At 40.9% G+C, this 18,575-nt stretch overlaps 1 protein-coding gene across 1 annotated transcript; it reads left to right on the top strand.

The window, feature by feature from the left end:
• The first annotated feature begins 990 nt into the window (after positions 1 to 990).
• On the top strand, positions 991 to 8,999 carry LOC145407129 (pro-resilin-like). Its single transcript, XM_080278148.1, has 4 exons — positions 991 to 1,007; positions 5,922 to 6,042; positions 7,386 to 7,523; positions 8,874 to 8,999. The coding sequence occupies exons 1-4, from the start codon at positions 991 to 993 to the stop codon at positions 8,997 to 8,999; spliced, it is 402 nt and encodes a 133-aa protein (XP_080134274.1).
• Positions 9,000 to 18,575: the final 9,576 nt, after the last annotated feature.

Below are 18,575 nucleotides of genomic sequence, written 5' to 3'. Positions count from 1 at the left end.
TCACCGCACTGTTCCATCTTTATCTCTTTTCTATCGCTACTTGCATGGTCACTGCTCCTCTGAACTGTCTGCTTGCATCCCTCCACCTCTACGACAGGCGCGTAACACCCGTTTAGTAACAAACTCTCATCCCTTTTCTGTCCAACTCTCTAATGCAAGAGTTAACCATTACTCCCAGTTCTTCATGTATGCAACAAGTCAACTCTGGAACTGTCTCCCTCTGTCTGTATTTCCTACTTCCTATGATCTCCAGTCTTTCAAACGCAGTGTGTCCAGGCATCTCGAAATGAACTCATCTTGAATTTGGCTCTCTTTTGTATTGTTTTTGTTTTTTCTTGGAATGAACAGCTTGCGGGCTCCTGGCCTTTGGTTCCTTCTTTCTTGCATAAAAAAAAATGGATACAATATTCAGGAACTAGGAAGCATATGGTAAAAATTAAGCTCATCTGCTTAAATGGTTTTACTCTGAGACGTAAAACCTTATTGAAGTTTATTTTCACTGCTAATATACTTAATTTATTTTTAACCTTAAGAGATCGAAGACAAAGCTGAATACGTATACCTTTACTACTACCATTTTACTTTACTCATTTTATTTTTTCGGCCTGAGATCGAGGACGTAAAATTCTAATATGATAACTCTTTACTGATAATAGATTTTAATTTACTGTTTATTTCATTTATCGTTTTATATTTCCGAGCATGGAGATCAACGACCAAAAATTTCAATACGATATAACTAACATCAATATTTTTTACCTATCTATCTATCTACCTATCCATCTACCTATCTACTCAGGAGACCCCGTATGATACCGAATATCTAAGTACTACTGATCTGAACATCTCTTATAAATACATCTTGAGGTATATGTCATCGGGCTGAGAGGGTTAAACGAACAGTATTGAAAGATAAAATGATACGACACTTCAGAAACAAGAATGATACGAGGGAGATACGAGAAGAGGCATAACAGTAAAGATATCGCAATGGCAGTGGTATCAGTGTGAGTGAATATTGTATACTCGTAACTTTGCATGGGCGACTGTGAATTTTAAGTATATAATAATAATAATAATAATAGAACAGTACTGCTAACAATAATAGTAAGCGACAAATAGCAACAACAACCAAACAAGAACAATAATAATAATAATAATAATAATAATAATAAAAATAAAATAGTACTGCTAACAATAAGTGACAAACAACAACAACAATAATAATAATAATAATAATAATAATAATAATAACCACGATTTTAAAAAGATAACTGGGCAAATATCTATAGAAAACATTGTATTACTAGATCGTGAAAAAAAATATAAACATTAATAAGTAAAAAAAAATCTAAATGTTTATAGACGCCTGGTTAAGGAAGCTACCTAACACCTTTTCCTTAGCAATTCATTTTTGGATATAATTTGTTAATAGCATTTACTATATTATGTATGCAGAGTATGGCGATATTGGAAGGATTTATGCAACATGGAAGAGGCCAGTAAGATGTAATAAGCAAAATAAATCACTTAGGTAGAGGTGTTAGGGAGATTAAGCCTTCAGGTAGTGTAAAGGTGATATTGAGCTTATTGGCTGGACTCTCTCTCTCTCTCTCTCTCTCTCTCTCTCTCTCTCTCTCTCTCTCATACACAGGTCACCCACCTCTGTTACCTAAGCAACTTTCTATAACCGATTCAGTCTTTACAGTACGGTGGTGGAGAGGGAGGCCTTCACGTGGTGGCACCCACATAACCAGGCGGCTCTACTTCCTAGTTATACCCTCCCTCAAAATACTTCCTTCTTCCCTGAGAGGAGGAAGGTAGACTGTAGTAGTAGTTCCAGCCTGCAGTCTACCGGGTTTACACTTACGACGATCTTAAGCCCATAGGAGTTACGAGAACGCTTACTTTTCGCTACCATCAATAATAATACTTCACTGAACGAAAACATAAGGGAAGAATCGAAAGCATCTGAAACACACACTGATAAAAATAGGGGTTTTCACTTTATTTCGTCCGCTGTAAATATTTTTCGGACAAAATTGGGAAGACCTTATTTTTGTGCCCAGACGATTTTAAGTATTTTATTTATTTATTTACTGCGCGATTTTTACTTATTTTATTTTATTTTATTTATTTATTTATTGCACAAAATGGCCGCCTCGTAGTAAAAAATTTAATATCCAAAGTGATAAAAAATAAAATAATAATAAAAGAACAATTTAATAAAGTAATAAAGAAATATTCGCCAAACGTATCGGGAAATAAATCCTCTCCCGTGATTTAGTAAAGGCGTGAGCTGGGGACAGGGCAGCTTGACGGTGAACAGGGTGACGTGGGGGCGTTTTGTTTTTGTCCCCCCTCCTTCCGGGATTTAGGCGTATGACTATTGAAAGATGGAGATCATAGATAGATAGAGAGAGAGAGAGAGACAGACAGACAGATGGACAGACTGAGATAGGTAGATAGACAAACAGATAGATAGAAACAGACAGGCAGAGAGATGGATAGAGTGACAGGTAGACAGATGAATATAAACAGACAGACAGACAGATGGATATATACAATGACATTACGATAGACAGACATAATACTGATAGATAGATAGACACATTAGACAGATAGATACAAGGGTTTGCTTAGTAAAGTCTAAAATAAGCAAGAAAATAAAACACAGGCGACGCTATGTTGTTACAACCCTCCATCTGACCAGCACATAACCCCCCCCACCTCCCTGCACACCTAACCAAGCGCATAACAGCCCCCCCCCCCTTTTGTATAACAGAGACATTAAAACTTCAAAATTTCAATAGTCTATCCATAGTAATAATGAAGTTAGGAGCAGATCGGATGAAATTTTTGACTCGTGCTTTTTTCATTTCGGTAGCCATTTTTTACGATTACATAATACGTACAGCCATGAAACTTAATACACATTTAGATATTCATATAATCATTTATCATGTTAAATTTCTGCCTTCTACGTGTAATAGTTGCAAAGTTATAACAGAAAATTACATTAATTAGTTTTATGTATTTCTGCAATTTCGTAACATTATATAATCTCACGGCATTCTAACCACCCAAAGGCACCAGAAGACACATTAACACATATTCCTGGAGAGTCTGAAGCCTGTACCTGAATTAGTTTATGAGTCCTAGCCCAGAAAGTAAAAATTTTGTTATTCTATTAAAAAAAAAAAAAAAAAACTTAAGACAGCATTCTACCTATCAAAAGACACCAGTTCACTATAAGACACATAACTCAGTGAAATTTAATGACTCTACAGTGAACACTTTCTGAGTTCTGGCCTGGAAACGAAATCTTCTATGCCCGGCCACCCAACTCTACAGACAGACACCTATTGATCCCAGTGACAACAACACCCTCCTCCTCTCTGTCAGGTGGAGGGTAAAAAAGATAAACACACAAACACACACCCCTGATACGCAAAACAGTTCTGGCACACCTGTCCGCATATTTTAATTACGGGTGGCGTGGGAATTACACCTGTCCAGTAATTAACGTGTTTGTTTACCCAGCCAGCCGCACACCTGGCCACCAATAATTAACTCACCTGCGACCACCGGAACCCCCCCCCACATACCTGGCCTACCTGTAACTCTACACTGGAAAATATGAGCAAGGTAATGTGTGTATTTTTGTGCATTTATCCTCTTGTTTTTTTTCCTTAATATTTTTTTTATTAACTCCCTACAATAAAATTTTTTATGGCATCATGTAAAACTTTTATTACTAACCATTCAATATGATGCTCTCTCCCTCTCAACCTCTCTCCCCAACCGAACACTCTCTCTCTCTCTCTCTCTCAACCTTTATCCCCAACCGAACACTCTCTCTCTCTCTCTCAACCTCTATCCCCAACCGAACACACACACACACCCTCTCTCTCTCTCTCTCTCTCTCTCTCTCTATCCCCAAAAAACACACACACACACTCACTCTCTCTCTCTCTCTCTCAACCTCTATCCCCAACCGAACACTCTCTCTCTCTCTCTCTAAGATCCAACCTAACCCCAATCTATCCTACCCCACCTAACACAAACTAACATTACTATTCCATCTAACCTCACCCAACTTACTTTCACCCTACTGTATGTCCTAACCTTCCCAAGCCTCTAATTCACCCTACATTTATTCTAACCTCATCCAACAAGTCTCGATTCGCCTAACATTATGCTGCATATAAATCTAAACTTGACCACCTTTCATTTTATCTCCCCTAATTTGGTCTACCTGATCTAACACCTGTATAAATTAATCTAACTTCCCTCAAATCTAACTTCAATCCTAGCTTCATTCCATCTATACTATCCTTCCATCTATCCTACCCTTCTATCTATCCTGTCCTTATTTAGCTTACCCTAACATCAAAACTAATCCCTAACCTACCACTACGCTACCTGTCTCATCCCCTTCACTACGATAACATGACTTTAGCTTATTTCTACTACCTCCAGTCCATCTTAATCTACTTAACTGAAAAATCTATATCTATCTATTGCCAGACGCCTTAATCCCGTAAAGGGTGGCCACAAACAAATCGCCTCCATGTCGCCCTGTCCCCCGCCATTTCACTGCCTTGCTTCCAGCCCACAACACCCCTCTCTCATATCTCTCTCCACTGCACCCATTTCATCCATGGCCTCCCCCTCCCTCTCCCCCCTCTCCACCTCACTCACTCTCTCCTCGTCAGTCTCTCAGTCTCCATCCTCTCCACATGGCCAAAGAGGCTTATTAAAACACTAATTATCTCAGTTGGTAAGTCTTCTGAGCTTAAAAAAAAAAAAAAAAAAAAAAGAGAAGAGAAGGCAAGACTAAAATAAAAACTACGGAATTATTTGACCTTATATAAATTAATGTGACCTAGCCTGACACAACAAAATCTGACCTAACCTAACTTGCTTCCATATATTTTTCCCAATCATTTACTGCGTGTCCATGTTGTGATTACTATTGCCTTTTAATTAGTTTGACCCTAATTACCTACACCTGTCCCCTAATCACCCACACCTGTCCTACCACACCTGCCCTGCGTCATTCTACATCCTCATGAACCTTTACAATTCCCAACTACCCACACCTGCCGTCACCTAGTAACTCACACCTGTCCTACCACACCTGCCCTGCGTCCCCTAATCACCCACACCTGTCCTACCACACCTGCCCTGCGTCCCCTAATCACCCACACCTGTCCTACCACACCTGCCCTGCGTCCCCTAATCACCCACATCTGTCCTACCACACCTGTCCTGTGTCCCCTAATCACCTATTCCACTTCCTAATCTACCTGTTAATTACCCTTCTAATCACCTGTCCCACTTCCTAATCTACCTGCTAATTACCCATCAACTAATCACCCTAATGACCTATTCCACTCCTAAACTACCTACTAAATACTTCTACGTTATCCCTTTAATCACCTGCTGCACTTCCTAATCTACCGGCTAATTACCCATCTAATCACCCTTATCACCTGTTACACTAATTAATCTACCTGCTAATTACTTCCATCTAATCCTTTTAATCACCTGTCCCGCTTCCCAATCTACCTGCTAATTACCCCATCTGATCATCCTTATCACCTGTACCACTTCCTAAACTACCTACTAATTACCCATCTAATCACCCTAATCACCTGTTCCACTTCCTAAACTACCTATTAATTACCCATCTAACCACCCTAATCACCTGTCCCACTTCCTAATCTACCTGCTAATTACCCATCTAGTCACCTGTCCCACTTTCTAATCTACCTGCTAATTGCTTCCACGTTATCCCTTTAATCACCTGTTCCACTTCCTAATCTACCTGCTAATTACTTCCATCTAATCCTTTTAATCACCTGTCCCGCTTCCAAATCTACCTGCTATTACTCATCTAATTTAATCACCTGTAGATACACCTGTCTCATCTCTCACCAGGTAACTTTCCTACTGGCGGCGGCGGCGGTGGCGGTGGTGGGGGTGTGTGTGGCTCTCCCAGCAGATCTCTACGGAGCCCAAACATCTTATAAGGAGGTGAGGTCAAGGCTTATTTCTCCTTACTAAACCCAAACATGTCATTATTATTTTTATTATTTCCTGCTGACACCTCTTCCTAAGCGATTTATTTTGCTTATTGTACCTGGTTCTCCTCTCCTGTGTTACTTAAATCATTCCAATATCACGATACATATATATAACGTGCAACATTATATTAACCAGCCATATCCAAAAATAAATCGCTAAGGAAAAGATGTTAGGGATACGGAACTTCGTAAAAACAGCACCAATTCTTTCGTACCAATATACTTTGAAAATCATATAAATTTTTGGCATACATGTTACTGATTTCGTATATGTCTGCTATATTCATTTTACTCTAACTTAGCCTAAAATTGTCGTTCTCTCTCTCTCTCTCTCTCTCTCTCTCTCTCTCTCTCTCTCTCTCTCACTCACCTTCCCTACTCATTATTTACAAAGCCCCTCACCCACACCTCCACTCTCTCTCTCTCTCTCACTCACCTTCCCTACTCATTATTTACAAAGCCCCTCACCCACACCACCACTCTCTCTCTCTCTCTCTCACTCACCTTCCCTACTCATTATTTACAAAGCCCCTCACCCACACCTCCACTCTCTCTCTCTCTCTCTCTCTCTCTCTCTCTCTCTCAAGCACCCCATCTACAAACTTCCTCCATCAACTCTCCCGATCTCCAAACTTCCCCTCACACTCAATCCACCCCCTCATCCCCAAACCACCCCCTCTATATATAAAAAATCCTATTAATCACCACACAAATCCGGCTCTATATACTAAATCCCCTCCTCTATCACCATAACCCCACTCAATCACCACAAATCCCCCCTATCATCACCCCTCCCTCCACCTATCATCACACAACCCCCTCCCTCTTCATCACACCCTCCTCATTATCACACCACCCCTCCCTATTCATCACACACCCCTTCAGTCATCACAAACCCCTCTCTCTGTCAAAACCCCAGCTCGATCTATCATCACAACCCCTCCCTCTATATCAAAACCCCCTATCTACCATCCCACGATCTATTTTATCTATCAACCTCTCCTTCTATCTATCACCCCACCCCTCCCTCCATTCTATCCAATCTGTCACTCATTCTATCCCTCTATCAACCCCCCCCTATCAACTGCTTATATCTATCGCCACACATCCCATCTATCTACACATCCCTCCCTCAATCATCACCCTATACCTTCTTCGTCTGCATCATCCTCACTCTGCATCACCCAACCCTCTACATCACTCCCACCTCACTCTTTTCCCCCTTTATCATCAAACTACCCTGCCAACGACCCCTCTCAACGACCCCCTAACCCAGTACGACCTCTCCTCCAGCCCGGGATGCCCTACGACTTCGCCTACGGTGTGAAGGATGACTACCGCGGCACGGATTTCGGCCACAACGAGGGGTCTGACGGGAATACTGTACGTGGCTCCTACACCGTGCAGCTCCCAGACGGACGTAAACAGACGGTACGTATGGACGGGGGGAAGGATAAGGACGGGAGGAGAGTGAAGGATAGGGACGGGAGGAGAGTAGGGGAGGATGGGGACGGGAGGAGAGTAGGGGAGGATAGGGACGGGAGGAGAGTAGGGGAGGATAGGGACGGGAGGAGAGTAGGGGAGGATAGGGACGGGAGGAGAGTAGGGGAGGATAGGGACGGGAGGAGAGTAGGGGAGGATAGGGACGGGAGGAGAGTAGGGGAGGATAGGGACGGGAGGAGAGTAGGGGAGGATAGAGAGAGAGACAGGTGCAGAGACAGAGGGAGGTGAGGGGGAGGAGGGAGGAAAGAGGGGGAGGAGGGAGGAATGAGGGAGAGTAAGAAGTGAAAGCACGGTACGTAAGGATAGGGGGAGGATAGAAACGATACAGATAGACAGACAGACAGATAGATGAGAGAGAGAGAGAGAGAGAGAGAGAGAAGGGGGAAGGAGGGAGGAAAGAGACGGGGGGAGATATGAATTGGAGAGAGAGAGAGAGAGAGAGAGAGAGAGAGAGGGGGGGGGAGGCGATCAAGAAAGGACAGGGTTGGGGAAGTGACACGGGGGAAAGATTGAGGTAGGAAAGAGGAAGACAAAGGGCTGGGACGGGAGGAGACAGGAAGGGAAGGGGTGTGGAAGGAAAAGGATGACAGGAAGATATTGATGTAAACAGGAAGTTGGGAAAGAAGAGGCAAAGAAATAGAGGAAAACAATCACATGACTCTCTCTCCCTCTCTCTCTCTCTCTCTCTCTCTCTCTCTCTCAGGTGTGTGTTGGACGTCTCTTACAGGTAAATTAGTTTGGCCTAAAAATAAAGCTAGAATCACGTACTAGGACTGAAGGAGTTGGAGAATTTATAATCTTAAAATTTGCGAAATATCTCACACTAATTTTTCTTTTTAATACTTCTAACCCTTGTCAGTCGAGGGCATCTCAAATAATAATAATAATAATAATAATAATTATAATAAAATAAAAACTCTGGTCTGTGAATAAATTGAGATAAATCCTTAGCCTAAAACGGATTAATTTTTTACAATCATTCTCTAGTAATCCCCAATCCCCAACCAATCAACATCCTCAATCCCTATTAAATCGCCAATCCCAATTAACCACCAGTTCCCAATCACCCCACCCAATCACCAATCACCTCCCAATCTCCAATCACCTCACCCAATCCCCAATCATCTCCCTCAATCTCCAGTCACCTCCCCCATTCCCCAATCATCTCCCTCAATCTCCAGTCACCTCCCCCAATCCTCAATCACCTCCCCCAATCCTCAATCACCCCAATCTCCAATGACCTCCCTTCCAATTACCACCCCAATCTCCCTTCTACAGGTGAGCTACGAGGCAGACCATGAGAGGGGGTTCGTGGCCAACGTGGAGTACTACGGTGAGGCACAGTACCCCCACGAGTACGGTGCGGCGGTGACCTTCAAGCCGCAAGGAGGGGGATATCAGTAGGAGGGACTGGCTACGGTGATTCGGCTACGGTGATTCGGCTACGGTGACTGATACGGTGATTCGACTACGGTGACTGATACGGTGATTCGACTACGGTGACTGGTACGGTGATTCGGCTACGGTGACTGATACGGTGATTCGACTACGGTGACTGATATGGTGATTCGGATAAGGTGACTCAGTGATTCGGACACGGTGATTCGGATACGGTGATTTGGATACGGTGATTTGGATACAATGATTCGAATACGGTGATTAGGATACAGTGAATCGGATACATTTAGGACAACTTAAATGCGACTACAGGCTTACAAAGGATATATACATGGATAAAAGGATATTGAACTAGAGGGGCACTCAGTGGAGCGCATCTCTCCGACAAGGACAACGTAATTTCCAAACCATTCTTCATAATGGGTTAGGTTTCCTCATCACTGATTTGGGTTTCACAAAAAAAGTGTTTTCCGGATCCAGAATCTGTAATACGATCCGGACTGATCCCAAAAGTTAATTGATTGTTGCCTGGGACATGGGCTATCTACCCACCAAATTTGGTCCAAATCCCTCTTTTAGTTTTTGAGTAATCCTGGTAACAGACAAACAAACAAACAGGGGTGAAAACATACTCTCCTTGTATGGGAGAATAAATACACGGATACTAGGGTATTAAGGCAGTAAATTACAGGTATACTAAGAGGGATTTGGACACAGGGAAGAGACGGATTACAGCCAAAGGGATTTATGATTACAGTGGATTTCAAAAAGGATTTAATGGATACAGTGGATTTTAACACTATCTACCTATCTACTGTATCTACCACGCCTCAGCTGAATAAAATCGTCTGGAAATAGCAGGAATAAAATCTAATAAGGTATTTTCTGGTCTGCCGTAGTAAAGAAAAAAAAATAAAGTAAAAACTCAAATTTCCTCAAGCCACACACAAAAAAAAATAATAATGTTGCATACCACATCAATTACTACGATTGCCCTCTGTTCATCTCGCCTTGGTGTAAAATTTGCATCCACGGCGCTAGTCACGAAGAAGTGCTATGGCAAGGAGAAGGAGCCCTTGTTATAAGCGCTACGTGAAAAAACAAGCGTGCATTAAGGGCGAAAATCTCATCCAAGGTGAAGGAACTATAGCCCCTAAGGTGAGAAATATTAGCCGGGAAAAAATATATATAAAAAATAGATACATGAAAATCTATCTATCTATTGCCAGACGCCTTAATCCCGTAAGGGGTGGCCACAAACAAATCGCCTCCATGTCGCTCTGTTCCCCGCCATGAAAATATGAAAAATAGATATAAAATGAGAAAACGACAGCAGCAAACTCTCATCCCTTTTCTGTCCAACTCTCTAATGCAAGTTAATCGTTACTCCCAGTCCTTCATGTATGCAACAGGTCAACTCTGGAACGGTCTCCCTCTGTCTGTATTTCCCACTGCCTATGACCTCCAGTCTTTCAAACGCAGTGTGTCCAGGCATCTCGGAATGAACGGATCTTGATTTTTTTTTATTTTATTGTTTCTGTTTCTTGGAAGGAACGGTTTGCGGGCTCCTGGCCTTTGGTTCCTTCTTCCTTGCATAAAAAAAAAAAATCACCCAATCTACAGTCCCAATCAATTTATCTAGAATCAATACCCAAACACCCAATCTACAATCAATATCCAATCAATCTACAATCATTGTCGAATCAGCTAATATGCTACCAATACCCAATCTACAATCAACACCCAATCAATCTGCAATCAATACCCAATCACCCAATCTACCGTCTACCCCAATCACCAATCTACAATACCCAATCAATCTACAATCAATACCCAATCAATCTACAATCAATACCCAATCAATCTACAATCAATACCCAATCAACCAATCAATACCCAATCAACCAATCAATACCCAATCAACCAATCTAAAAACACGTAAACCTCTCTAATCATTCTTTAAGTCTTTCTATCCACAATAATACATTCAAATCCCTAATCCGTCTTAAATAATCCACTGCTCCCTAATCCGCCTATGCACAATCCCTAATCTCCAATCACACTGGTTTACACAAAATTTGAGGCAAGCATGAAATTAGGTGTTCTAACCTAATTTTGGGGTGCTGATTTCAGATTCGAAATCTGTTTTCGCTCATCACCTCTAGTTTTTGAGATATACATGTATACATGTACGTGCATGTACACATATAGGCCTATACCCAAAATATTCGCCAAAAATCCATTTACCGTCCTATTTTCTTGGAACTTGGTTTAAAACGCGCGCCACAACAAGGCCAAACATGTCAAGCACTACCCGCAGGAGGAGCACTTTATCAGGATATGGGGTGCCGAATGTCTCTCAAGATTCACTTTCTCCACTCCCACCTCAACTTCTTCCCCCAGAACCTCGGAGCAGTAAGTGAGGAACATGGGGAAAGGTTCCACCAAGATATTACTAAGATGGAGGGCAACTACCAAGGCAAGTGGAACCCCAGCATGATGGGGGACTTCTGCTGGATGCTCCTGCGCGACATCCCGGAGGCAAAGTACATCAGATCGTCCAAAAAAACTCACTTCTGACTGTCTGTAGTACTATGGTGTGTATATATGCTTATATCCAAGTAATATTTAGTTCCGTCAGTGTTCCGTGTCTGTTTAGTTTCGTTCTGGAATATGCGATTTTAATATATAAAAAAAACTCATTATAAATACATGCATTATAATAAAAAACAGGATATGTGAAAGCAAAAAAACTAGTGGTGATAGAGCAAAACCGTTTAGAAATTTGAATTAAGCATATCAAAATTAGTCAAAAACACCTATTCACATGCCTGCCTCAGATTTTTTTTTTTTTTTTTTTTTGGTAAACCAGTGTCATTATCCCTGCTATCCATCTACCTTGTCACTAAATATCCAATCAGTAAAAAGCCAACCATCCAACCTAATCACTCCCAATCTCCAATCAGTATCACCCAGTCACTGTCAATCTCCACTTCCAATCAGTCATTTAGTGTCACTCTCCCTCCCTACCAATCCCCAATCCTCTACCCTAATATCTACCAATCCTCACTATCCAATCCCCAATTTACCATCTATTCTGTATGTATCTATCAATCTTAACCAGTCTCTCTGCTAGTCCCAATCCCCCTCCCCACCAATCCCCAATCCTCTGGCCTAATATTCACCAATCCTCACTATCCAATCCCCAATGTACCATCTAACCCATGTGTGTGTATCAATCCCAATCATCCAGTTACTGCTAGTCTCAATTTCCCTCCCTACCAATCCCCAATCCTCTACCAATCCCCAATCCCCAATCAGCTGTCAATCTCAACAAGCTTCCAATCCCTACCAATACACATACAAAGGTCCAATCAGCCACTACCAATCTCAAACAGCCTCCCTACACTGTCCAATCACGCCTACCAATCCCCAATCATCGCACGAGCATTGTAAAAGTGAATAATATTATGAAAATTTATATATGGTAATGTTAAATAATAAATTCTATGCTTTTTATATGTAGTTTCCATTTCCAACTTTATCATTATTTCAGTAAAGATTTAAAAGCAATAAAAAAATAAATAAAGATAATAAAATTTATATATGGTAATGTTAACTAATAAATTCAATGCTCTTTATGTAGTTTCCATTCTCAACCTTATTATAATTTCAATGAAAACTTAAATGCAATAAATAAAAATAAAAATAAAAATAAATAATAATAATAAAGCATGTCTAACCTTACTCCTTGCATGTAGTTTCCATTTTCAACCTTATTATCATTTCAATAAAGATGTAAATGCAATAAAAAATAAAAATAAATAAGAAAAATAAAGATGAATTTCTAACCTTACTCCGTGCACTTTTATTAGGCCAAAATCTGTCATTTCACTTATATATCAGCAGGAGAAATGAAGTGATGTAGAAGGAAATGAGATAAGGGAAATGAAGAGCCACAGAAAGGAAATGTGCTAAGGGAAATGAAGTGATGTAGAATGGAAATGAGACAGAGCAAGAAAGGAAATGAGATGGAGCAAGGAAATGAGACAGAGCAAGAAAATGTGACAGGGCAATAAAGGAAATGAGATAGAGCAGGAGAAATTAACACCTGTAGAAAGAAAATGAGATAAAGAAATGAAGTGATGTAGAAAGGAAATGAGAAGAAAAATGAGGTGATGCAGAAAGGAAATGAAGTAAGGGAAATGAAGTGCTGCAGAAAGGAAATGAGATAAGGGAAATGATGTAGAAAGGAAATGAGATAAAGAAATGAAGTGATGTAGAAAGGAAATGAGATAAGAAAAATGAGGTGATGTAGAAAAGAAATGCGATAAAGGAAATGGGATAAGGAAAATGAAGTGATGTAGAAAGGAAATAAGGGAAATGATGTAGAATGGAAATGAGATATGGGAAATGAGAAATGTTTAAAGAAAATGAGATGGAAAATGAAGAGCTGTAGAAAGGAAATGAGATAAGAGAAATGAAGATCTGTAGAAAGGAAATGAGAAGCGAAATGAAGTAATGTAGAAAGGAAATGAAGAGCTGTAGAAAGGAAATGAGATAAGGGAAATATAAAGAGCTGTAGTAAGGAAATGAAGAGCTGTAGAATGGAAATGAGATAGGGGGAAATGACGAGCTGTAGAAAGGAAATGAGATGAGGGGAAATGAAAATGTACAAAGGAATACAGACAGAATGAGAAATGAAGATATGTGGAAAATGAAATGAAAGAGAAATGAAGAAAAAAGAAAATGTAAAACGAAAAATGAATGGATATAAAAGCAAAGAGGAAATGACAGAAGAATCAAGTCGGTGTTCTCGTCTCGTAAGAAGCTCCCTAACACCTCTTCCCTAGCGATTTATTTCTGGATACGGCTTGTTAATATCCCTTTGTACGTTATTTACGCAGAGTATGGCAATGTCTGAAGGATTTATATAACACAGGACGGGAAAGATTAATAAGGGAAAATAAATCGCTTAGGAAAATGTGTTAAGAGAATACAGGCCAAGGAGAGAAAGTGGACAGCAGGAAAATGACAAGGAAAAGCGACAGAGAGAAGGAACAGACAGACAGACAGAGGGAAGGAAGAGACAGAGAGACAGACAGAGAGGGGAGGGGGAGAAGGGAGATGTAAGAAAGGAAAGAGAGAGAGAGAGAGAGAGAGAGAGAGGAAGCATTGAAAATATAATAATAGGTTAAAACAATAGTAATTCATTGACACCCCAACAATGGCTTTGAATAAAACTCTATCATAATCATAAATGCCTCTCGCTTCAATAAACAAAGCTCAAACACTAACATCTGGCTCTATAATAATAATAATAATAATAATAATAATAATAATAATACAATAACAATAATAATAATAATAATAATAATAATACAATAACAATAATAATAATAATAATAATAATGTGGGGAGATGAAGTTAGGAAGTCTTTTGTTTGTATAATGAGTGGAGCTTGTGTATACTGATGATGATGATGATGATGATGATGATGATGGTGGTGGTGGTGATAAAGTGAACAGAAACGGGGAGAAGACGGATAGCGATGTTATGAAGGAAGAGAGGGACAGGAAGGAGGAGGGAGAGAGTGAAGAGAGGAGGAAAAGAAAGATGGGATGGAGGAGGAGGAGGAAGAGGAGGAAGAACAGGAAGGGAGGAAGAGGAAGTAAATAAGAGAGATGGAAGGAAAATGGTTTGAGTTACACACGAGTTGTATTTCACCCTCAATCATCATCATCCTGCCACTCCAAGACAAATTCCTCTCTCAACTTTCTCCACTCCGGACTTCTCCTTTTTAGACAGCATCACAAACACCCATTTCCTATGCTCCTGCTACTTTTAGTAAATCTCTTACTGGACGGCGGGTTAGGGAGGCCTTCATGTGGTCGCACCTATTTAACCGAGTGGTGGAGCCGGTGGAGCTGCCTGGTTATACAAAGGTCCCTCAACTCCCCCCCTATCCCCCTAAAGGATGATGGTGGACTGCAGGAGAAAGGGGAGACTTCAGCCTGCAGTCCACTGGGATTCAAGATTGACCCTTGATGCACACCAACACTCACGCAAAACTCACTCAATTCTCCCTTCACCCACCCTAGCCTACCCAGCCACTCCCCAATCCCAAGCCTTCTCATTGCCCACTTCACCACCTCCCTAAGGACTCTCTCTCTCTCTCTCTCTCTCTCTCTCTCTCTCTCTCTCTAAATAATAGGACAGAGGAAGGAAAAACAAGTGAATAAAAAAATAATAATCCATACACCTTCTCCAAATCGACAAAAACAAAGTACAGATCCGTTTTCTATCTCGGCTATCTTTCTATTGCTAAACGCCTTAATCCCATACGGGGTGGCCACAAACAAATCGCCTCCACGTCGCCCTATCCCCCGCCATTTCACTGCCCTGCTCCAAACGCACACTCCTCTCCCTCATATACCTCTCCACTCCATCCCTCCATTTCATTCTTGGCCTCCCCCTCCCTCTCTCCCTCTCCACCTCATTCACATGCACTCTCCTCGTCAGTCTCTCACTCTCCCTCTTCTTCCCTAAATATTTTTCCTGAAGCTGTCGAACAATATGGCATCAGTGGTCCCTTTGCCTGGCCTAAACCCAAACTGCGTCCCATCAATATTCACTTTCTCTAATTATACGTTCTAGCACTCCATTACCTTAATTACCTGGTCCAAAAGTGTTATGCCTTAATTACACTTATAAATAACCCAATAATTTACCCCAATCCTATATCTCCTGTATAATATTAGACATCCTCGAACTGAAGAGGTTTAAAGTCCGAATTACTAGTGGCAATGGAAGCTCCCTAACAACTCTTCCTAAGTGATTTATTTTGCTCCTAAACATTTTCTTGCATGAACATAATTTCGTTTTATTACTGATAGGATGCATCAATAATACAGACGAGGGCACTGAGGTGTAATGTGCAGACTAAATCGGTAAGAAAGAAGCGTTAGGAAATCTTCAAAGCTTCTGATCTACTACCGGGGATTTCCCTGTTAATTCCTCCTTCCTTACTAGACTCCTCCAGCATGACGTCACTACTTGAGACCTGGTTAGAATTGTCTTTTCCTTTTACTTCGTTGTGCTGTTGCAATCACTAATTTAACTCAAACGATTACTTTTATCACAATTATCATTATCTATTTTATTATTATTATTATTATTATTATTACCTCAGTCAACAAAGTTCGAGGAGGTTGTGTTCCCCTGTTTGTTAGTTTGTCTGACCACACGATACATTCAAAAGTTCTCAATGAATTTCAATGAAAAATTGTGCAAGGCTGGGCCGTGGCCCAAGAAAGAACTGAACAAATTTGGAGGCGGATCCAGATCCTCCAATGGCATAGCCGGAGGCATGCGCTCTCTGAGTTCTTTCTAGTTAGCAGCAGCAGCAGCAGTAGTAGTAGTAGTAGTAGAAGTAGTAGTAGTAGAAGTAGTAGTAGTAGAAGTAGTAGTAGTAGTAGTAGTAGGACTACTACTACTACTATTACTACTACTGCTGCTACTACTACGGTACTACTACTACGGTACTACTACTACTACTATTTTTGCTATTATTAACCATCATCATCATCAACCGCAGTAACTTTTTTTTTTTACTGAACTGCATCATTATGAGTACCGAAAACTAATGTACTTTTTAACTATCACTCACAGTGTTACAGAAAGCATTACATGTAAAGTACAAATATGCATAACAGTACAGAGGAACCATGCATACTCTCTCTCTCCCTCTCTCTCTCCCTCTCTCTCTCTCTCTCTCTCTCTCTCCTGGCCTTCCCCGGTTCTGTCCCGTCCCAGGACACCCATGGGGAGGAGGAGGAAGGTACAACCAAACAAACTAATCGAACTGCAAAGGGTTGAAAGCGATTCATTGGAGAGAGAGAGAGAGAGAGAGAGAGAGAGAGAGAGAGAGGGAGAGACTTATAGGACAGACAGGAGGCCAGTAAACAAATCGCCACAACAGTCCGAGACGCGAGGCTGTTTGCGATACTGAGCTTCGGACTGGCTGTGATAGCCCTAGGTATACGTCAATATACAGTAGAGGCGATTTTAAGAGACGGAATATTATTATTATTATTATTATTATTATTATTATTATTATTTTTATTATTAATCATTACTTTTATTTTTACTATTATTCTATTATTATTATTATTATTATTGTTAGGGAAGTTGCCAGGGATCGAGCAGCGTGGAAACCCATCATTAGGTGACCAAGGCCGACGCATGCATATTGAAGCCTTTACAAACGATACAAAACTATAATTAATAATAATAATAATAATAACAACAACAACAATAAACACCCCACACAATTATATAACCACAATAGCATCAAACCAGAAACCAAAATAAATAAATTAAATATATAAAAAAGTTACGGAAATTACCACGTTCGTACCCGCCTCATAGAAAACGGGTTCCGGTCTCCAGGGGGCAAGGGTAATTACGCTAGACTGGCTTTCATCACTACCCGTTTTATTATCAGTATTTTTTGTTTTTCCATTTTTCCACTCCCAAATTACCCTCTAGAGCAAATATTTACTAATGAAGGAAGAGGCGGTGGTTTAATCGGTAGAGAGGTATCCTGCCCGCTAATACCAATACACCAGTCCTGTATGTGACACCCCCAGCATGTATTCAATATGGGCGGTGGGTGTTTGTGCCGAAGTGGTGACATGTGGAGGTGTATTGTATGTAGGAGGACTACTGGGTCTTGGGGACAGACTGTGAAACCTATGCCCAAAGTCGGACACATGAGAGAGAGAGAGAGAGAGAGAGAGAGAGAGAGAGAGAGAGAGAGAGAGAGAGACGGACAAAAAGGGTATGAAAGATGCTGGACAAAAAATAAATAAAACGAAAGATAAAAAAAAAGAAAAAGAAAATGGGAGAGGAGGGTAGACTGAGAACGAGAGGAGGGGGAGGAAGGAGAGGGGGGAAGGAGAGGCTGAGGGGGGAAGGAGAGGCTTAGGGGGGAGGGAGAGGGAGTGGGGGAGGGAGGGAGGGGGGAGGAGGAAGTGGTGTTGCAATGAAGGCGGTCACTCCCCCACGCAGCTAAAATAATCTTGACCATAGAAGTAAGTGGGGGATATTTTGGGTAATTTCCTTGCCTCTCTCTCTCTCTCTCTCTCATAAGTGGGGGATTTTTGGGGTGATTTCCTTGTATCTCTCTCTCTCTCTCTCTCTCTCTCTAAGTGGGGGATTTTTGGGGTGATTTCCTTGTATCTCTCTCCCTCTCTCTCTCTCTCTCTCTCCAACAACAATAATAATAATAATAATAGCAACAACAATAATAATAAAATAATAATAATAATAATAATAATAATAATAATAATTGTCCTTCCCTACCTCACGCACCCCTACAAAAGTACTACTACTACTACTACTACTACCACTACTACTACTACTAAGAAAAAAAATGCTTATTATGTTGCTATGAAGGTATTTGTGTACTTAGAAGCTGTGTGTGTGTGTGTGTGTGTGTGTGTGTGTGTGTGTTAGGTATGCTACCCCCCCCACCTCTCTCTCTCTCTCTCTCTCTCTCTCTCTCACCCGGGAAATGTC

Source organism: Coenobita brevimanus, chromosome 72 (assembly GCF_032717465.1).
Source record: "Coenobita brevimanus isolate Jiangsu-jjx chromosome 72, ASM3271746v2, whole genome shotgun sequence".
Lineage (NCBI taxonomy): Eukaryota > Metazoa > Arthropoda > Malacostraca > Decapoda > Coenobitidae > Coenobita > Coenobita brevimanus.
This window is presented reverse-complemented; position numbering and strand designations above follow the sequence as displayed.